The sequence below is a fragment of the Sus scrofa genome, chromosome 12 (assembly GCF_000003025.6).
Source record: "Sus scrofa isolate TJ Tabasco breed Duroc chromosome 12, Sscrofa11.1, whole genome shotgun sequence".
Lineage (NCBI taxonomy): Eukaryota > Metazoa > Chordata > Mammalia > Artiodactyla > Suidae > Sus > Sus scrofa.
The window spans coordinates 48,957,405-48,979,800 of NC_010454.4; the positions used below are offsets into that span (position 1 = coordinate 48,957,405).

General features: G+C 49.0%; 1 protein-coding gene across 25 annotated transcripts in view; it reads left to right on the forward strand.

The window, feature by feature from the left end:
• The window catches only part of RAP1GAP2 (RAP1 GTPase activating protein 2), a 211,284-nt gene that overhangs the window by 150,571 nt on the left and 38,317 nt on the right, over window positions 1–22,396 (forward strand). For 12 of the 25 annotated variants that reach the window (XR_002337315.1, XM_021067635.1, XM_021067652.1 and 9 more), the window contains 8 exons: window positions 572–607; window positions 5,368–5,412; window positions 6,154–6,186; window positions 6,586–6,798; window positions 8,255–8,358; window positions 14,371–14,449; window positions 15,224–15,277; window positions 18,200–18,283. Coding sequence is in view for 24 of the 25 variants with exons in the window: in XM_021067635.1 (XP_020923294.1) it covers window positions 572–607; window positions 5,368–5,412; window positions 6,154–6,186; window positions 6,586–6,798; window positions 8,255–8,358; window positions 14,371–14,449; window positions 15,224–15,277; window positions 18,200–18,283 (648 nt within the window). In the remaining variant the exon portion in view is untranslated. The remainder of the gene's footprint in view (window positions 1–571; window positions 608–5,367; window positions 5,413–6,153; window positions 6,187–6,585; window positions 6,799–8,254; window positions 8,359–14,370; window positions 14,450–15,223; window positions 15,278–18,199; window positions 18,284–22,396) is intronic. The other 13 variants (XM_021067649.1, XM_021067640.1, XM_021067631.1 and 10 more) reach the window with 3 other exon arrangements.

Here is a 22,396-nt window from a genome sequence, read left to right on the forward strand (position 1 = left end):
AGGTGCCTTGGGGACAGGGGTCAGGGACAGGCTGAGGTGGCACATTAGGGGCTCAAGCCCCCACGGTTGCCTTGGCCAGAGCAGCTCTGCTTTTCCTGGATTTGTGTACTTGAGTTCTAAGTGAGACTTTTGTGAGGAGACAGAAGGGTTATGTGTTGCCACAAAAGTTGGAAAACTATGAGTGTGGGACATCTTGGCCCCACTGCTGGGTTGGAAACATTCCAAACGTGAATCCCGCTGGGGGCTGAATCTCAGGGCCGGCCATCGCTTTGGAGACCTGGGCTTTTCCCAGGGGCCCTTCAGGCCCCTCCCTCTCGACAGAGACTGGGTAACTGTTCTCCCAGGGCCATGTGCCAGCCTGGGCATACTTTTTCCCTCTCCTGTTGTGTGGGGTGTTCTGGCTCTCCAGCCCTGCAAAAGCAAAATCAAATTATCTTCTCTCTTGATCCAAATGAATTTTGTCCCTGGGGAAGCCCTGGGCTGAGCTTTCAGACAGTGGTGGGAGGCTTTCTCAGCAGACCTCCTGGCTGACACCCCATCTTTCTCTCCCCGCCCTCTTTATGTCTTTCAGTCTGCAGAGTTCTTTGAGATGCTGGAGAAAATGCAGGTGAGCCTCCCCAGAGTCAAGGAGCCGAGCCCCGGGGAGGGGTGCGGCAGTGACCTCGAGGGACGCCCCACCGGGCAGAACGCCTGGGCAAAGTTTGGGGGCCTTGGAGAGAGGGCAAAGAAGAGACAACTCACAGTCCTCATGGCCTGGACCACCTGAGGCCATTTCCATGTTGGACAGCGCAGAGGAATCTGGGATGGCTCCTGCCTGAAGGATGGAGAGAAGAGAAATAGAACCTGGCAGCAGGGGTGTGGGTGGAGGGGTAGTTGGAGAGGGTCTGTTGTTCCTGGAATGGGTGGGAAAGAAAGCCCTTTCTTAGCAGAGTCATCTCAAGTCTGGAAGGCAGAGCAGTGGTGCGGGAGACAGACCTGAGTTCAAATCCTGCCTCTAACACTTGCTAGCACTAATTCCTTCCCTTTTCTAAGCCTCTTGCTCCTGTTATCTGTCTACTCACAGTACTCTTCTCACTCACACTGACACCAGACATGTGGCCGTCTTCCCACGCCAAAGAATTCTGCGACACCAGCCGAGGGCCCTACAATTTCACCCAGTTCTCACACTGTCTACCTGGAGATAGAGTCAGATACCGCAGTGGAGGGGCTCAGCCCCCCAAGACCTCCCTTCTCCCCTGACTTAGACATCAATGTCACGTCCAGTTGTCTCTATGCTTCTGACTCACCAGCTTTCAACTGGAGGTTCCCACGACCCCCTCCTCCGATTTGATTAATGTGCTATAGTGGCTTACAGAACTCAGGAACAGTTTGCTTACTAGATGATCAGTTTATTATAAAGAAGCTATAACTCAGGAGCAGCCAGATGGAAGAGCGGCTGAGGGCAAGGTATGTGGGAAGGGGGGGTGTCAGCTTCCATACCTTCTCTGGACACAGCATGTGTTCACCAGACCCTATTCTTTCGGTTTTCTGTGGAGGCTTCTGTACATAGGCACGATCGATTCAATCCCTAGCCATTGGTGATTGATTGACCTTCCATGGAGGTTGGGGTAGGGCTGAAAGTTCCAACCCTCTAGGGTTGGTTACCCTGGCAGCAAGCCCCCATCCTTAGGGGCTGTCCAAAAGCACCTCCTTAACATAAACTTACAAGTAACAAGACATTCCTCTCACCTTTATGGCTCTGGAGCAGTTTCAGGAACCAAGGACAAAAGGCCAAATGCTATAGAATAAAAGATGTTCCCATTGCTCTTATCTCCTAGGAAATTCCAAGGGTTTTAGAGCTCTGCCTCCAATTGCATGAAGACCAAACACATATTATAAATCACATTATCACAGCTTCTATAAATAAGAATGCAAATACCCACTCACCTAGTTGTTGGGATGAAATGAGAACTATGTAAATACTCGGTAGGCACTGCGCAAAAATGTGTTCAGTGTGGACTTGGGGATCGTTTATAATCACCTCTCACCCAAGCGGGCAGGGCTCCCCGGTAAGAACCGCTGCCCCAGGGAATATGGGGAGAGTTCCAGAAGGCCTAAAAGATACACGTGGAAAGAGTAGGAAGAAGATGCTGATAAGAGCCCACATGTTTCAAGCACTTCTCGGCTTAGAGGTTGACAGGTGTTATTTCTTCCCGACAAAGCCCACAGGAGGTCGTGATAGCGTTATTATCATCATCCCCACTTCACAGGCGAGAAAACTGAGGCGCAGAGCTGTTAAAGCACTCAAGAGATGTGGGCTCGTCAGCAGTTTCAGAGCCAGAAGGCTTAGCCGTTACATGACGGTGCTCTTTAAGCAGATGCCACAGGCTCCCGGAAGACTGACTCTGCAGTGCTGGTCTGGAGGCTGTAGGAGGAGAGGCAAATAGAGTGCTCACAGCTGTCCTGAGATGCAGCTGGAGCGCTGCGAGGGCCGCTGCCATCAGCAAGCGAGCAAGTGTGGTCCTCACTGGAAGGCCAAGCCTTCCTAAGGGGCGGGGGAGGGACCGTTTGAGGGAAAAATATTATTAGTGGTTGCGTCATTATCATGAGCAAGTTATTAAAGCCCCCCTCTGGGCCCAGCAGTGTGTGGACTACAAACTAATTTACATGCATTTAAGGAACTTCCAATCAAGTTGTGGCAATAGGGAGGGCGTGGCCTTGGCAGCGAGCCGTGGGGGGGGCAGTGTATACAGACGTACTGAGTTGATCAGAGGAAAGCTGGGATTTTCAACTCCAGCCGTGGAATCCGTGCACTCTGGCCAGCTCGACGTCTTTCTGGTTATTCCCACAACCTACGAGCCCCTCACCCCTAGCCAGTGCCCCTGGTCTCCTCAACAAAAGGCTTCTCTATGTGAGCACAGAATTCAGCCCCGCTTCATTGGACTCATCCTTCCTTTGTTTCGAGGCTGCTGGGCTGTCGTCCCAAGGCTGCTAGATTGGGAGCCTGTCAAGGGCAGGGGGCTGGTTTTTATGCTGCCTCTGGGTCTCCATGGCAGCAGATGACACCTGTGCATGGTGGGGCAGTTCCATCTCAGTCGAGACTGCTGGAGGCTGCAACCAGGCGTAGGCCTCTACCTTGCGCCAGTGGACCCCAGCCTTTGAGTGGCCACAGTTTCCAACTCCTCTGTGTGCATGGGACTCACGTGGAGGAGTGGCTGGTGTGAAGCAGGCTGCACTGCGTGGCTAGGCTCTCCCTGAGTGTGGGCGCTCTCTCTCAGGCTGTGGCGTGGAGACGGAGCCCCTCAACAGTGAAGGGTCCAGGGCGCTCTGAGAGTTGCGAAGATCTGAAACTAAGATCCAGGTCCAGACCTCCTGGACCCAGAGTCTAGGTATTTGAGAAAGGGTGCAATCCCATGAAGGAACGGGGGGCCAAGTGCACAAGCTTTGGATCCCTTTGGTCCTGGGTTCAAGTTCTAACCCTGACACTCTCCTGCTGAGTATCCTTGGTCAAGGCACTCTACCTCTCTGAGTCTCAATGTTTTCACAGCTGGGAGATGGGGGAGGAGGGCATAAGCATAAGACCTATTGCAAAGGATGACACACAGAGAGGCCCTGGTGCCAGGCGGTGGCTCTCTCATGGGGGAGGGCCTGGGAGGAGGTTTGCTCTCCTGCCCCGGGGCTATTCCCAGGTAGGGATGACTAATGCAGGGCAAATAAAACAAACTGACATCACCTTGCTCCCCATCCGCCCAGTTTACCTCCCTGGACAGGGTCTGCTGGCCACTCGGGCGGTTTTCTCCCTGCGTGGGGAAAGGAGCACCTGTCCAGCGGGAGGGGCCCTTCCCGGGAGGGACCCTCCCACATCCTCTTGAACAAGGCTGCAGGTGACTCAGCCCAGCCAAGTCTGGAGAAGCCCAAGTCTTAATCCACCAGTGGGCAGCAGTCCTGGGCTCCAGGGGCTGCAGGATAGGACCACACACTTGGAGACAGACTGACAATGTGCTGTCAATTAGGCCAGCGGCCTCCTGCCTGGGCCTTGGTTTCCCCGTTGGTAAGAAGATGCTGAGGGCTTCAAAGGAGACAACAGAGGGAGCGCTGTGGAAGGTCGAGACCCTGATGCGTATTCTTATGGTCAGGCGACGGCTGTTTCTGGACACTCTTCTCTCTAGAGGAGATCTGTTTTTCCCAGCGTGTCCCAGCATCTCACACCCTCGCTGGATTTATTCAGACAATCTTGGGAACACTGTGTCCCTCCGACCCCCTCAAAACCCAGTTAAGGAGTTCCCGTCGTGGTGCAGTGGTTAATGAATCCGACTAAGAACCATGAGGTTGTAGGTTCGATCCCTGGCCTTGCTCAGTGGGTTAAGGATCTGCCGTTGCTGGGAGCTGTGGTGTAGGTCGCAGACGTGGCTTGGATCCCACGTGGCTGTGGCTGTGGTGTAGGCCGGTGGCTACTGCTCTGATTCGACCCCTAGCCTGGGAACCTCCATATGCCGTGGGAGCGGCTCAAGAAATGGCAAAAAAAAGACAAAAAATCAAAAAACAAAACCCAGTTAGGTCAGGACGTGACTACGGACCCTCTGGACTAGGCTCGGTGCCCCAGAAGAAAGAGCATTTTGCAGCTACCTGCAGATGATCCCCTTTGATCCAGGCCCAGTCATGGTGCCTGACCCTTGCAGTGACACATCTGTGAGGTGGGAGGGGTGTTAGAATCCTCATTTTGCAGATGCAGCATTGGAGGCTGCAAGAGGCTCAACTTTCTTAAGGGTCACCAATAGTAAGACAGCAGCAGCATGAGGACCAGGCTGCCTGCCTGTCACCCGTGGGCCCTCCCACCAGGAAGGGATGGAGCTGGTGTGGTGGGAGGGCCAGCATGCTGGCACCGACACCCCTAGACATGGGTTCCCATCCTCGCCACTCACCTCCTGCCTCTGAGAGAGAGCGCCTGGGGAGATATTTAAGCCCCAGGATGAAAATGCTGCCTACCCATAGCTTTTACTGTATACCAACCACTCTTCCGAGGGCTTAACACATTCTCAACATTTAGCCTTCACAACCGTAGTAGGTACCGTTTTCATTCCCATTTTACAGATGGGACCACTGAGCTACAGAGAGGTTTTGTGACTTGCCCAAGGTCATCGGGCTGTAAGTGGCAGTGTTGGGATTTGAACCCTGGTGATTCGGCTTGAGTCTGTGCTCTTAACCCTGTAGCCTGCTGCCCTGCCTGAGGCTGCTGTGAAGACTGAGTGGGTAAGGGCCCCGCGCACGCCAGCTATTGCTGTTATTGTTACTAACCCTCGGCTAAGGCAGCTGCTCCTGAGAGACGCCTCTGGCCCGTCTTCTGTCACCTTTGCTTGTCCATGGATCCTCTTTTCCTTGTTTCTGCAGGGGATCAAGCTTGAAGAGCAGAAGCCGGGACCCCAGAAGAACAAGGTGGGCTGGGCGGGCAAGGTGGCAGCCAGGTGGTCCCGGCAGTCGGGGGCGGGTGAGAGAGGCAGGGGTTGCAGCCGGCATGCTGGGTCTGCTAGTGTATACTGTCTAACTCTGATCTTCACCACGAGCCACCGCACTGTGTTGATTGGCATACAGTGGGCAACAAGGGGAGCCCTAGCTTGACGCCTTTAGGGCAACTTCATGGGGGGCTAGGGTGGAGGCTCTCAGCTCAGCCTGGCTTCTCCGCACCTGCTTCTGCAAATGAACCATACTAAGCACGTAGGGATGTCAGGCTCTGTGCTCCAGGCTCCTGACCCATCAGCTCTCAGCTTCAGCTTCCGTTGCTGAGGCCCAGAGGTGCAGCTCATCCCTTGGAGGTCGGCCCCCTTGCCTGGAGGGGGCTGGGTGGGACCAGAGGTTATTCTCCCTTTACAGCATCCTAGGGTGAGAAGCTGGGTCACCAGGGGTGTGGAACTCAGCGCTGCGTGTGCTGCATCTTCAGCGGGCAGGGCTTGTACTCAGGTTTGGTCCGTTTGGGGAAGAACTCAAGCCAGATCTCAGAGCTGCCGCTAGGCTATTTTTCTGTCTGGTGTTCTTCCCGCCGATGCGTCCCGAGCCCTGGTGCCGCCTGCCAGGCCCCTTCGCCTACCTCTCCCCCATCTGGGAGAGGGGAATGGAAACAGATCAAACTTTGTGGGCGTTGCTGGGACTAATGGTGACACCGTCTGGTTTGTCTTGCAGGATGACTACATTCCATACCCCAGCATTGATGAGGTAGGAGCCCCCTGGCCGCACTGCAGCTCTGGGTCCTGTCTCTGGGGTGGGCTCCGGGGAGCTGTTGGTGATGCCGTTCAAGGTCCCCGCCCTGCCCCACGTGGGAGGGAACCCTGGGCTGGGACTTGAGGGCCTGAGGCCTCTTCCCTTCTTTCCCTTCGTGACCTCAGCCTTTCCATGTTTACATGCGGGGCACCCACCCAAGCTTTGCACCTCTGACGCCACAAGGTCGGTGAAGCTGGAGCTGTGGCAGGGCTTAGAGGAGGGGGCCGTGCTACTGCTTTCGGCCTCCCCTCCTTGGAGCCGTTCGGAGGTTGAGGGCCCCCACCCCTGGCACCCGTCCCCTCCTCCTGCAGAGCCAGGGCAGGCCGCAGTGCAAGACCCTCCCTCTGCCTCCAGGTTGTGGAGAAGGGAGGCCCGTACCCCCTGATCGTCCTGCCCCAGTTTGGGGGCTATTGGATTGAGGACCCCGAGAACGTGAGCACACCGACCTCACTGGGCAGCAGCATCTGCGAGGAGGAGGAAGAGGACAGTCTCAGCCCCAGCACGTTTGGCTACAAGCTCGAGTGCAAGGGTGAAGCCAGGGCCTACCGCAGGCACTTCCTGGGGAAGGTGAGGCCCACCGGAGGAGGGGGTGCCCCTGGGACCCCAGCGGTCCCCTCCAGTGCCCCCTTCTCTCTGTCTCTCCTCTTGCAAGTCCTGCCCCCTGTCCGTGCGGCCCGGCTCTGTCCTCGTCGGAGGGGTCTGGCTGGCTCTGCTCCTGGGCGGGGGGACAGAGGGTGTGCAGGAGTCAGGAAGGCTCTGGGTGTGAGGGGTCCTGGTGGGGATCACCTCCAGAATATATTCTGGGAGGTGATGGAATGGGTAGTGTTTGGGGGGCGGAGGAGGGTGGAAGGAAATATATGTTCTCACACCTTGGAAGTCTGTCAAAAGTGTGCAAATCTCTTGTGTCCTAATTCAAGCAAGTCCCCCCAGGAACTTGTACTGGATGATGTGCTGTGAGCCTCTGATGGCTTAAAAGTGACAAAGCCACATGTCTTTAAATACATTCTGCCCATCAGATGTGCCAGATTCTGGAAGTCCCGAGGGCAGATCCTGGGACTTTCCAGCCTAAGGCAGATTTTCAGTCTCAGGAACTACCTGATTAGAACCCTCCTGGGGAACGTGTTGCAATGCAGATTCCAGGGCCCCAGCCTGATACAGCAGGTCTGGGGTGGGCTCCCTGTGTCAGAGAGGGACCCGCTCTCCAAAGGACCTCCAGGCTCCCCTGGGGTGGAGGTGCCAGGGTGCTTCCTCGCTTCATTTCCACAAATGGTCTGAATTGGCCAGGGTTGCCCCTGGGAGCAAGGAAGTGGACTCAGTATCTTGTGGTGAAGCACTTGCACTTTGGTCAAGACAGATGTAGGTTGGAACCCTGGCTTTTTCACTTACTGGTTGTGTGACTCTGGACACAGTTTACCCATCTGTGAAAGGGGGCTGAGGATGTTTTCTCCTGCATACAGTTCTAGTTGGGATTAAAGGAGATAAGGGAGGAGTTCTCATCGTGGCGCAGTGGTTAACGAATCCGACTAGGAACCATGAGGTTGCGGGTTTGATCCCTGGCCTTGCTCAGTGGGTTGAGGATCCGGCATTGCCGTGAGCTGTGGTGTAGGTTGCAGACGCAACTCGGATCTGGCGTTGCTGTGGCTGTGGTGTAGGCTGGTGGCCACAGCTCTGATTAGACCCCTAGCCTGGGAACCTCCATGTGCCGTGAGAGCGGCCCTAGAAAAGGCAAAAAGATAAAAAACAAAAATAAAAACAAAAAACCCCAAAAAAGGAGATAAGGGCTGCCAGGCCCTTACCCCAGTGCCTGGCACATCCTTGGACGTGGCCGTTGGAATCGCTATGTGACCCTTCTCCTCCTTCCCCTCTGCCACCCCCTCCCCATCATCATCAGTAGCAGCCACAGCAGAGCATCCTTCTCTTCCTCAGGGATGGGGGGCTTCTCGCTCCTGGGGCAGGAGGTGATGTGAGGGGCCGTGTCCGGAGGGTCCCCTCCTCCCCGCTAACACCTGATTTCTGTTTCTAGGATCATCTAAACTTCTACTGCACCGGCAGCAGTCTGGGGAACTTGCTGCTGTCCATCAAGTGCGAGGAGGCCGAGGGCATTGAGTACCTTCGGATCATTCTCAGGTGGGGCCTCTGCTCTGTTGGAGGCCACGCCTCCAGTGGTGGCGGCCGGGACCCAGAAATACCAGTCTGACCAGTCTGGTCTGGGTGTACTGGGGAAAACCAGCCAGCTCCAATCTTGGGGCTGTGTCAAGTTGCCAGGCAGGGAGACCAGGTGTTTCTGCCAGCTGGCTGAGTGCAGGAGTCAGAGTGGTCTCTGGTCTCAAGGTCACCTAGACCATACGCCCCACCTGCCTCTCTTGGGGGGACTGTGACTCTGAGGAAGGGGGCTCATCCTCCAAACTGTCCTGGGAGAGAGGTTGCCAGAACCCAATCTACAGTGTGCATCCAGCCAGGGAAAATAGATCCCCAAGCATCTGTGTGTTTCCTGGGTTCCCTGAGATGGAATCATGGCCACAGCAGGAGCTCCGATGCACAGCTAAGCTGGGGCCTGCTCTCTGGATTTTGACCTCCTCAAGGACAGGGACTGTTACCGGTTTCTGTTTGCTTTGAATCACGTGTTTTGGAGAACCTGCTTTGTACCGGGAACTGTGAAGGGTACTGGGGGTGCCGTAATGAGAGCAACACAGAGGATTTTAATATGTAGCACAGGTATTATTTTACTGATATGCACTGGACGCTGTGGGAGCACAGAGTCTGCTTTATTCGTCTCTGTCCCTGGTGGGTCGATAAGCCAGGAAGACTAGTGCTGGTTCTTAGCTGTGTGCCGTGAACCTGTCAAGCACCCAGTCCATATTTGTGAATCTGATTGGAAGTCCTTGAAGATATTTGGAAGAGAGCAATAACTTTTTTTTTTTTTAATGCCCAAATTTTGAGATAAATATAGGAGGGAACAGGGACACACAGCCCTGCTATGGGAAAGATAGGAGGGGAGCTGGTACGAGGAAATTGTCAGCACCCATCCAATTTTGATTCACTTTGTATTAAGAAAGGAAGCGGTTTTCTTTCCTGAGGCTCCCCTGGCTAGAAATGATGTTTACAAGGCAAAGAAGAGTCCATTAAATCGCTAGACCCAATTTTCTGAGAGAGTAGTATCTGGATCCCCATCTCCTAATAGGATTTTGAGCTGGGTGAACCTTTGTAAAGAAAATTTCTTCCTTTCTTAATAAAAATCAGGTCCAGATGGGGTAGGATTCCTGAGTAAGATGACAATTGAACACAAGGATCTAACCCTCTTTTTCTAATCCTATATCCTGTCTGAAATGCTGCATCTGGACTGAAAATTAGAGAAGGATGCCGGGCACACAACACACTTTGATGATTTCAAAATAAAATCTGGAGTTCCTGTCGTGGCTTGGTGGTTAACAAATCCGACTAGGAACCATGAGGTTGCGGGTTCGCTCCCTGGCCTCGCTCAGTGGGTTAAGGATCTGGCGTTGCTGTGAGCTGTGGTGTAGGTTGCAGACTCGGCTTGGATCTGGTGTTGCTGTGGCTCTGGCGTGGGCTGGCGGCTACAGCTCCGATTAGACCCCTAGCCTGGGATCCTCCATATGCCGCGGGTGCAACCCTAGAAAAGACTAACTAACTAACTAACTAAATAAAATAAAAATAAAATCTATGGGGTTGTTAGGATTGTAATGTAGGTGATATTGAAACTTGAATCCCCAGGCCTCTTCCTTAGAAAGCACCATAGCATGGAAGTAAATGAAATTAGACATTTGGGGAGAATTCTGTACACAACTCTGGGGGAGCCCTGGAAGAGGCAGGGGTCCTTCCACTTGGAACCACTTTTGTTGTATTGGGTCAGAGCATTTGCAGTCAGTGCCCTGGGGAGCCCAGGGTAGGCTCAAATGTGGCTCTCCCAAATAGAAGTTCAGTGAGTAGTGTGACAGAGAAAGGCTAGGAAGTTGGATCATTGCATGGTGTACTCGGAGTGATGGTCAAATTGAAAGCCAGACGTAAAAAAGTTGGCCCCATGGCCTAGAAACTTTACCAGGCGGAAAGAAGAAATTAGGCAGAGGTGAAATTCCTCTGCGGGCAGGCACTCCTGTCCCAGCTTCTTACACATTCCCCATAGGCTTCTGGATTATTTAATTAGTGTCTTATAACGACCAGCTCTCCAACCTAAAATCCATGGAGAGTATTCTAATGGCCTTTGTGTGTGCCATGAGAGTAGCCAAGAAGAATCTATCCACAATCTGGAGATAAACAACAAGCCTGAGTAGATTTCTCCTTCTTCGGGTTTGGATATAAAAAAAACAAGGAGAAGGAGAACAAAACCATGGACAGTTGGGAGAAAGAAAAGATTTTCATCTAAAAAATCAGAGCCTAGCTTATAAAAGGTAGAGAAATAATTGCGCTTTGAAAAGGATTTATTACAGAAAGCCAAGGAACATTTAGACATCTCTTAACTTTGTCCTTTCAACAAAGTTCTAGAAAAAGGAAACTGAAAAGGAAAAAGATAAAATAAGGCCACAAAATTATATGAAAAATGTACTGTTGACGTTAAGAAAACGATAAATGACCAAGAGGAATTTTAAATGATATTAGGAACAGTAAAGAGTGGAATTTACATTGCAGAAAACCCGGTTAGTAATTTTGAGAAAAAGATTAAGACGCTCTCACATAATTCAAAGGAAAAGCCAACTCTAAAACAATAAACTAAATTATAGTGAATGTGGAGGATAGTGAGCAGGAATTGAACGTGGATAATAGATGTTCTTCAGTTGATTGAAGACTTAAATCTGCAGATCAAAATGACTCACCAAGTTTCAGACAACATCAATGAAAGAAAACTAGTAGCTGGACATATTTTGATGAAAACTGAATATTCCGTGGCTATGAAATCACTGGTAGAATGAAAGGACAACAAAGAAAACATGTATATGTAGAAAAAAATGGAAACAAAAGGAATTATCAGGAAATAAAAATGATATTGGAAGTAAGTCTGAGTACATAGATGACATATAATAAATATAAATGAGTTAAATACCAAAGAGTTTCAGTTTGAGTCATCCCTCCAAAGGAAAACAATCCTATAATAAAGAATAATGTAAAAGACTCGGAGTTCCCATCGTGGTGCAGTGGTTAATGAATCCGACTAGGAACCATGAGGTTGCGGGTTCGATCCCTGGCCTTGCTCAGTGGGTTAAGGATATGTCATGGCCATGAGCTGTGGTGTAGGTTGCAGACATGGCTCAGATCCTGCATTGCTGTGGCTCTGGCGAAGGCCGACAGCTACAGCTCCAATTGGACCCTAGCCTGGGAACCTCCATATGTGGAGGGTGCGGCCCTGGAAAAGGCAAAAAGACCAAAAAAAAAAAAAAAAAAAGCTAGGAAAAATAATATGAGTATATATGTATAACTGAATCATTTTGCTGTATACCTGAAATGAACATTACCATAAATCCACTATTCTTCAGTTAAAAAAAAGAAGACAAAAATGGCAACAATGAGAGATGGGGAGTTCCCATAATGGCGCAGCAGAAACAAATCCGACTAGGAACCATGAGGTTGCGGGTTCGCTCCCTGGCTTCACTCAGTGGATTGAGAATCTGGCATTGCCGTGAGCTGTGGTGTAGGTTGCAGAAGTGGCTCGGATCCCGCGTGGCTGTGGCTCTGGCGTAGGCCAGTGGCTACAGCTCTGATTCGACCCCTAAACCTGGGAACCTCCATATGCCGCGGGTGTGGCCTTAAAAAAGACAAAAAAAAACCCAAAAAACTAAAAACTAAAAAAAACCAAATGAAAGATGAATTTACTGCTGATGAAAGGTGCATAATGGTAAACTTTCAAAATGACTTAAAAGACATATCTTTAAGACCCTAAAAAGATAAAGAATGAGTAGTATCTATAAAAGGGATAATAAATTATGATACAATGAATAAATAGAAATGAATCAAGGATGGATGCACATGGGTATACGAAGAAAAATATTGGAATAATTGGAAGTAAATAGTCGTTGAAATTTAAAAAAAATCAATACATGAGATAAAATCTAGTCTTATATATTCAGGGTCAAAGAGTGAATCTGTGAATTGGAAGATGGTCTCGAGGAATTTATCCAGGACACAGTGAGATATAGTGATTAAGTACGTGTAAATGAAGATGAGATACTGTCTTTTACATTATTCTTTATTATAGGATTGTTTTCCTTTGTAAATGAAGATGAGATTTATCCATAATGGACTGAGAGGCCACAGGTGTGGCCTTAAAAAAAAAAAAAAAAAAAAGGCTTGGTGATGGTTGTACAACTGTAAATGTAATGAAATTCACTGAGTAATAAATAAATAAAGCTGATAGGAATATAAGAAGTAGACAAATTCTCAGTTATAGTGGGAGATTTCAGTAACATCTCTCAGGTACTGATGGACCAAGCAGGCAAAAAGTTTGAGGATATAGAAGATTTGAACCACACAGTTTACAAATTTGATCTTGTAACATACATTCCTGAACTCAACAACAACAAAAAATACATTCTTTTCGAACTCACATGGAACGTGAAAAAAAAAAAGTCCATGCAAATTTCAAATAATATCATATGGATTACGTCCCCTGAATATACAGAAATTAGATTAGCAATCAACAGTTAACATACTGAGGAATAAAACGCATATATTTGGAAAGCTGAAAAAAAAAGTAAGGAAGACTCTTTTAAATAACTCATGGGCTAAAGGGGAAATCACAAAAGAACCATCAAAATATTTAGGGCTAAATGACAATGTAAATACCACCTATCAATGTGTGCGATGTAGTTAAAGTGGGTACTTAGGGAGAGATGGACAGTTTTAAATGCATTTGTAAAAAAAGAAGAAATATTCAGTGTGTAGGCATGCAGGTCAGGAAGTTAGAAAAAGAATAATAGGAAAAAACGCAAAGAAAATGGAAGGAAAGAAAAAAGGCAATAACCCAGTGAGGGCGAAAGTAAAAATGAAAAGGAATAGAGGTAATAAAACCAAAAGCTATCTATTTGAAAAGATTAATGGACTAAACCCCCAGCAAGGCCTGATTACGGAAAACAGAGAAAAGATTCACACGGGTAATATTTTGGCCATGAAGGAGGGGACACAACTACAAATAAAGTCAAATCAACTTTATATCAAAGCATTTGGTGTATAATTTCATGGAAAAAACATAAATGAACAAGATTGGCTCAGTAAGTAGAAAACCTACATGTTCACCATTAAAGAACTGAACTGGTAGCCAAAGGTATCCTCCCCCCCCAAAACCAGCAGGCCCAGAGATTTCACAGATGAGTTTTAGCAACCCTTTAAGGAACAGAAAATCCCTGTGGTATACAGACCATTTCAAAGGATGAGAAGTTCCTCGGCAGTTTCATGAGGCTGGAATAACACCTCGATATCCCAAGCTGACAAGGGAAGTACAGGAAAACCAAATAGGCAAGTGTGGCTCTGTGAGCATAGATGTGAAACTCAAAATATCAACACATTAAATTCAGCAGGATGTGAGAAAAAGAAGCGATCATAAACAAGTGGGGGTTTACCCATGGAATGAAAAGATGGCTCCGCAGAAATGTAATCCACCAGGTTAACAGAATAAAAACGGTATGATTCTCTCAGCAGATGCAGGGAAGCATTCGGTCGAATTCAACACTTTCATAATGTGCTGAATGAATCAGGGGAACAGGCTAAATTTAGAGACCTATGGTGAATCCCTTTAGAAAGCAACTTTTCTCGCATTTGTATTTTGAGTAAGTCCAGATTGTCGAATATCAGTTTTTCTTTTCATGTGAGTTTAATTGCACATCAGACCCAAATATATTGCGAAACGGTGCCCTGTTCTTCGGAAGAACACAAAAAGCCCCCAGTAAACCAGAAAATAACGGGGAACTTGAAGGTGGCTGTTTGCATTTCCTGTATTTCAGTTGCAGTTAGCTGTACCATTTCTTGTGGGTTTCCCGAGGTAGGATTCCATTTTCTTATTTGCATGAGGTGCCCAATAGCTGGGTTGGGGGGACTGAGGCAGGGTCTGACCCAGGGGTGATATGACCTCAGCCACCTGCCTCCTTGACTTCATTTTTGTGGATGCCTGTTTCTCCTTCTCATCCGCTTGTGCAGGTCCAAAGTGAAGACTGTGCATGAGCGGATCCCCTTGGCTGGACTGAGCAAGTTGCCCAGTGTCCCTCAGATCGCAAAGGTAAAAGCTGACCCTGAGAGGAGGTGGTTTCTCTTTTAGGCCAGGCCTGGCCTCTGGGGTGGGCGGGGGGTGCAGGCCTGTCTTGGGTGAATGCTGCCCTTGGGGAGGGGACGGGCACTGTCCTCTTGGGCCCTTGCCTACATGGCTGGAGTGGAGGGGGCAGCTGTTGGAAAATGCCCCAATTCCCCTCCACCTTCCCCAACTCATCCTTGCTGCTGAGGCTGCTCAGGGAGCAGGATAATCCCTGGTCTCTGCCCCACGCTAGGCCAGGAGACAGGGGAAAGGGGAAGATGAGCCTGGATGTGGAGAGTGATACAGGACCTCAGAGGAGGAAGGAGGGGAGGGGGCTGGGGGGAGTTGGGTAGAGGGTTGGCAAGGCTTTTGATCCAGACGGAGGGCTCCCTCAGGTAAGGAGCCATCAGCTGGCGGAGGGGCCCACGTTCCTGCTCTGCGATCCCGGGAACTTGGGAACTGAGTCCGCAAAGTGGGGCTGGGAAGGATGGTCAGCCGGGTTGGGTCAGACCCACAACCTGGGAGCAGGAATGCCAGGCAGAACTGTGGCACCTACCTCCTGTGGCCTGACTTAGCAGGAAACCCCGGGAAGGTCCCTTGACTTTCCTGACCACACGTGAGTGAGCAGCAGAGCCAGGATGGACCCTAGGACCCCGACCCCACAAGCCTTGGGCTCCACGCTCTTTCTCTGGGTGGGCAGAGGAGCCCCAGTGTTCCCCACGGACGCGGCCCTGACCCGTGTGTTTCTTTCTCTCTGCTTAGGCGTTCTGTGATGATGCAGTAGGGCTGAAATTCAACCCTGTCCTGTACCCCAAGGTGAGCACCGCCTTTCCCGGCACCCCTGCCCTTACTCAGGGCTCCGCAACTTGGCATGGATTTGCGTGCCCATGGCTCTGGGGGCTGTGCTCTGCATCTTGGTGGGGTTTTGTGGGGTCTCTGTGATAAACCTCCATGTCCTCCCCCCCTTACCCACCCCTGTGTAAACTGGTTCGCTGCTGAAAACCCATCTTCAGTCATGCCTGGATCTCTGGCCCACTCGAATCAGTCCCCAGCTGTATGGCAGTGGCAGAGGGGTGGCAATTCTGCAGCTTCTCCATCTCACTCTGGTTGCGCCTCCCTGTGGCCAGTGCTGGGCTGGGGAGTGGTTCTACCTCTAGCTGAGAGGCTGTTGCAGATCCAACCCCTAGCCTGGGAACTTCCATATGCCATGGGTGTGGCCCTAGGGGAAAAAAAAAGAAAGAAAAAGAAAGAAAAGGCCAGACCTTGGCTCCCCGTTGCCAACATTACTGTAGGGCTGAGGCTTTACAAGCCCAGCTGGACCCTAGTTAATAAACTTGGCTGGCTCTCTATTAACACCTCCCTTAGGATTGGCCTGATCTTGACCTTGGTTCTGATGTGGGGGTGTGGGTGGGGAGAGAAGCAGTAATAACAGAATAAACTCACAAACCCACTCAAGAACAGTTACAATGCAAGAGGACTGAAATCAGCCACGGACGGACAGCGAATTGCTTTAAATTGGCCGCAGGCAGAGACCCAGGACACTGGCTGTACCAGCTGCTGCTTCGTGAGCCTGCAGGGTCTGGGGAGAGGCCGTGGGAGCCGGGCAGTGCTTCTGAGCGTCCACTGGGGGCCAGGCCGGGGCTGGCTGGGGCTGGTTCCGTTCATTCCCTGGGTGGCAGTTCTGACAGCCAGGCCCTGGGAGCTGAACTGTGTGGTGAAGAGAGGCCCCGTCCGGGCTGGGACACCAGAACTTCCTGGAATAAACACCTCAATCTCCTTTCTTTCTTTCTTTCTTTTTTTTTAATTACTCAAATGAATTGATCACATCTGTAGTTGTATAATGATCATAACAATCCAATTTCACAGGATTTCCATCCCATAACCCAATCAATCTTCGTGATTGGTCTTGACACATAGTTTCTCCCCATGTGGTGGCTGAGCGGATGGCAGGGTCTTCTCCTGCATGGAGAATGTTCCAGAGCCCGTCTCTTCTTAGACACCCTGCCCCCCCCCACCCCCGAGCACCTCCCAGTAATATGCTTCATGCAGTCCAACATTTTCTGTCCGAAAGCCCTCCCCTTTATAGTGAAAGCTGAACTAGTGAGGCTTAAACCAAACATCAAAACCCCGTCATAGAGGCTTAACTTAACTACATGTTTGGCAACTGGTGTTGTCAAGCCAGAGCCACTGAGAGGACCCAGGACTCTCATGTTTGCGTCATTCTCTCTATAGCTTGGAAAGCCTCAGGCTCTGGTCATCGTGGAAGAGCAGCTGTATTTTCACTTTTTCTAGATTGGGAGGACTGCTTCATCCGGCTGGGATAGTCATCTGGCTGAGATGTGTGTGTGTGTTTTCATAATTCACGGCATTTAGAACGTTCCTTGGAAGGTGACCAGGGCTCGGTGCCTCTTCCCTGGTAGAGCAGCTACTCTTGAGCCTTTGACTCATGCCAGGCGGGAGTGAGGGGGTCCCTTTGGGGTCACGCAGCGATGTTCTTCTGGGGGAGCTGAGAGCCGCACAGAGATGTGTCAGGGACAATCTGACATGGGCCACGTACTTGGGCCAACAAGTTGTGCCTGGTTTGTTCTTCCTGAAGCCTCACAGGTGGTCAGATCCCTCCTTTTGGTTGAAGAGACTATCCCAAAGCCCTGGAATTTTCTCTTTCCCAGCAAGCTGGTCCAGCTCTGATCTTTCTGGAGGGTCTGTGTAAACGATGGTGATAATAGCTGCTGTGTGCTCAGCACTTCACGCGCCTGATCTCCCTGAATCTTCAGAGCCACCCATCTGCATTTAACAGATGAGGAAACTGAGGCCCAGGGAAGCTAAGTGGCTCCCTCAAAGCCTCACAGGTAAAAGCAGTGGATTCAAAGTTAGACTTTAATGTTTCTGAGCAACTCGTTGACGCACAATAGAAAATCAGATAGAACCAGTGGTCAGCGTTTTTGGTTTGTTTTTTGTGTGTTGAATCAGGACAGGTTCCTCCTTAGAGACCACCTCTTATTTTAGGGAGAAGGGAGACTGAAGTCTGGGCAGGAGCGGTGCCCTGCTCAAAATCACCCTGCTGATTAGAGGTAGGATTGGAGCTAGCATCGTCCTCATGGACTGGTTTTGGTCCTGGCTTCACTTTTTACTCCCCAGATTAAACACAGCGGTAAAGTCAGTTCCCCCAGTCATGCTGGACCCCCTGGGTGCCCAGGCCTGGGCTGGCATATCTGGGTGCACATGGAACGGGTGATCCAGAGGCTTGGCTCCCAGTGAGGGGGAAGCCTGTGGGCTGGGAACTAGCTGAGACCTTTGGAGTTGGATCCTGACCAGGTACTTTTTTTTTTTAGGGCTGCCCTCCCGCCCCCCGTGGCATATGGAAGTTCCCAGCTAGGGATCAGTCAGAGCTACAGTTGCCAGCCTTCACCACAGCCACAGCAACGCAGGGTCCGAGCCGTGTCTGTGACCTACACTACAGCTCATGGCAACGCTGGATCCTTAACCCACTGAGCAGGGCCAGGGATCGAACTGGCAGCCTCATGGTTACTAGTCAGATTCGTTTCCGCTGTGCCACAACGGGAACTCCTGACCAGGTACTTTTGACGTCACCCTTTCTCTCCCTCCACGGGTGAGGTCTCCTCTTGGGGGGCGGGGGCACCGTTTCTGATGAAACGGACGCTTCCCCTTCTATCTGCCTCCTCCCTTGGCCTCCAGGTTAACAATCTGATTTTTTTGTTTTCTCCCCACATTTTCCAGGCCTCCCAAATGATTGTATCCTATGATGAGCATGACGTCAACAACACATTCAAGTTTGGGGTTATTTATCAAAAAGCCAGGCAGGTAAGCATCATGAATCCATACTGGTCACTGTATCCTGTGGTTTCTTGCTGGAAACTCTAGTTTTTCTTGTCCCTCAAGCACGGAAGCCTTGCATGGGCTTCTTCTTTTTTTTTTTTTTTTTTTTTTTTTTGTCTTTTTACTATTTCTTTGGGTTGCTCCCATGGCATATGGAGGTTCCCAGGCTAGGGGTCGAATCGGAGCTGTAGCTGCCAAGCCTACGCTAGGGCCACAGCAACGCAGGGTCTGAGCCGTGTCTGTGACCTACACCACAGCTCACGGCAACGCCGGATCCTTAACCCACTGAACAAGGGCAGGGACCGAACCCGCAACCTCATGGTTCCTAGTCAGATTCGTTAACCACTGCGCCACGACGGGAACTCCCCGCATGGGCTTCTTAAACCCTCTGCCTACAGTGATCACATTGACATGTGTGTTAGGCCGGTGGTGGCAGGATCTTCAAGGGGGGCTGCTCCTCGCAAGAAGGCCTGCACACCCTTCTGTTTACACCAGGGAAATGGGCAGACACGAGGACGGCTGTGTGCGTGTTTTTTTTTCTTCGAAGAGCCGGTTGTTAAAAATTTTATCAGCATGCACTTCTCACCTTCCTCTGTCTCTTGCAGCGCTTATGTGCTGCTTGGGAGTTAGTTGACCAGAATAGTGCTTCTCAAAATGTGTTTTTCGTGAGACACTAGCCTGGTGAGGTCCCCTGTGAACAAATAAGTTTCAGGGGGAAGTGGTCAATTGTGGGGGAATATTTTCAAGGTTCCAAGAGCCCCGAAGGTAGAGAACGCCTGATAACTTCAATGAACTTGGTGTTTCGCATACCTCTGTGACCACAAACTTCCCATCTTTCTTCCCATCAACATTTATTCACACCCTGAGGAACAGTCTGCTGAGCATACTGATATTTCCTTACCTGGGTTGTGTGAAAGGAGGTTCCCTACCCATTTCCTCTTGGTATCATCCAAGAGATGACTTTCTATAATTTTTTGGTTATGTGAATTAAGGAATGAATAAGAGTGTTGGCCCTGCTAATGGTAGGTCGATAGTATCTTTCAATATTATCTGTCATTCATCTTTTGTGTGTGTGTGTGTGTGTGTGTGTGTGTGTGTGTGTGTGAGATGGTGTCTTTCTTGGCTGGATGATAGCTGATTTGCTTGTCTAAAGATATTAGACCGCAAGAGGCACGTGTTCACTTAAAAGCACTCTAATTAATGAAGGCTTGAGGAGCTGAAAGAGCAACACAGATGCATCTTATAATTTAAGGGGATTATTCAGGTAACCGCTCCAATTATTTTCATATATTGCATTTTTATGTTGTATGGCTGTGATCACTTATTAAAATTCTTTGCTTGTGAAATTTGCCAAAGCAGATCTCATAAGGTGATTACATGCCAATGTTCCAGCAAAGTTATAATCACTGAACATTAACCAGCCACCTCTGAGAAGGAGTCCGTGTGTTGTTTAGGTACCTGACACTGCCAAGGCAAGGTGGGGGCGCAGATAAAAGTCTTTAAAAGAAAAACAACAACAACAAAACCCTCAAGATTGTTGTTTTGCAAACCTGCTTTAGAGGAAATTAATATGAACATTTGTTGCATGAAAGCCCTGTGCCCATCTTAGGATATAAATAAGCCCCATCTAACTCTATTTGTCGGGCACTCTGCTAAGTACTGTGGGGGATACAGTGATGACTAAGAACCCCTCCCTGAGTGCATGGTCAAGCTCAAGGCCAGTATAAAAATAAAGACAATGCTAATACCAGGCTGGGTGTAAATCCTGGAGAGAAGTGCACAACCCAGAGCCTGAGCTGGATTGTTTTCCCCGTAGGAGATGTAGGTTGCCTGCAAGCAGCTGTTCTTCCAAACTCTGGCTTCACAACCTGGGGCAAACAGCCTGCTAGGCTAGAACTGTGATGCTCTCATAGCATATGACAGATCAGGGATTGGGAAATCTTTTCTGTAAAGGGCCAGAGAGTACATATTTTAGGCTTCGCAGGCCGCATGGTTTGTGTTGCCCCTGTTCAACCCTGACTTTGTAGTGAAAAAGCAGCTGTAGATAATACTGAATGAATTGGCCTGTGTTCCAATAAAACTTTATTTATAAAAACAGGCTACGGGCCAGGCTTGGTCCCCACCCCCACCACGGCCATGGTTTGCTGACCCTGCTAGAGACGAGTGCCTCCAAACTTCAGACATTCACAAACCACATCGAAGGTCATATCATTCTACCCTTTCATGTTTTTATTGCACGAGTACCATTAACTACTTCACATTTGCTTTTAAAAGTTTTCTTTTAAAAAAAGAAAAACACGAGTTCTCTGGAGGCTCAGGGGGTTAAGGATCAGGCATTGCCCCTGCTGTGACTTGGATTGCTGCTGTGGCATGGGTTCGGTCCCTAGCCCAGGAACTTCTGCATGCCATAGCCATGGCCAAAAAAATAAAAAAAAAAAAAAAAAAAAAAAGAAAAGAAAGAAATATTAAAAGTTGAACTAAAAAAGTTTTATTTCGATAAAATAATGCCCTTTGTAGCAACATGGATGGACCTAGAGATGATCATTCTAAGTAAGTTGGAAAGAGAAAGACAAATACCATACGATGTCATATGTGGAATCTAAAATATGACACAGATGAACTTATCTATGAAACAGAAACAGATTCACACATAGAGAACAGACTCGTGGTTGCCAGGGACGGATTAGGAATTGGGATTAGCAGAGGCGAACTGTTATATATAGAACAGATAAACAACAAAGTCCTACTGTACACGACGTTGTAAACCAACTGCACTTGAATAAAAAAATTCAACTAAAACAAGCAAGGAAAAGTTAGCCAGATGTCGGAAAAAAATCCCGAACCTGGAGTCCTACTGTACAGCTCAGGGAACAATATTCAACATCCTGTGATAAACCGTAATGGAAAAGAAGATGAAAAAGAACGTATATTAGTATGTGTAACTGAGTCACTTTGCTGTATGGCAGAAATTAACATTGTAAATCAACATACTTAAATAAAATTAAAAAATGTTTTCTTTCATCCTAAACTCACTTTTTAGAAGACATTTTGTATCACTACTCTAATTGGAAAATCAGTATCACAGGTAATTCTAAAAAAAAATACTGGATGGAGTTCCTGTTGTGCCACAGTGGAAATGAATCCGACTAGGAACCATGAGGTTGTGGGTTCGATCCCTGGCCATGCTCAGTGGGTTAAGGATCTGGTGTTACCATGAGCTGTGGTGTAGGTCGCAGATGCGGCTCAGATCTGGCATTGCTATGGCTGTGGTGTAGGTCACAGATGAAGCTCAGATCCTGCGTTGCTGTGGCATAGGCCAGCGGCTACAGCTCCAATTGGAGCCCTAGCTGTGGGTGCGGCCATAGAAGAGATAAAATAAACAAACAAATAAATAAATAAATAAATAAATAAATAAAAAAAATAAAATAAAAAATAAATAAAATAAAAAGAAATACTGGAGTTCCTGTCGTGGCTCAGTGGAAACAAATCTGACTAGTATCCATGAGGGTGATGGTTCGATCCCTGGCCTCTCTCAGTGGGTTAAAGATCTGGCATTGCCGTGAGCTGTGGTGTAGGTCACAGATGCTGCTCAGATCCTGTGTTGCTGTGGCTGTGGTGTAGGCCGGCAGCTACAGCTCTGATTCTAGAACCCCTAGCCTGGGAACCTTCATATGCTGTGGGTGTGGCCCTAAAAGGACGTAATAATAATGATAAATGAAGAAAATAGTATAAAAAAGCAAAATAAAATTATTGAAACCTAGCTAGATTCTGTTGCCTAGTGAAGGCTTAGAACCTGCAGTCTCTTCTTTTTTCATATGAAGCAGGCATTAAGGAGATGTTAAAGAATCTCCTATTGGAAACTTTCTCCTTAAAGTGAATGCACAGACTGGGGCATCGTTGTGTCCTCTGCAGCTGTTCATTGCCATCTTTGGTTGTTTGCAGAACCTTCAGTTGTTTGCAGAGCCTACCACTGTGGGCAGACCTGTTGATTAGGTAGGGCCACTCCGTGTTTTAAGCCTGTTGTGATTGTAGAGCTTGCTGCTGTTTTCAGCTTTGCTTTCTATTTTTTAAAAAAAAAAATGATTAAACTTTAAATTT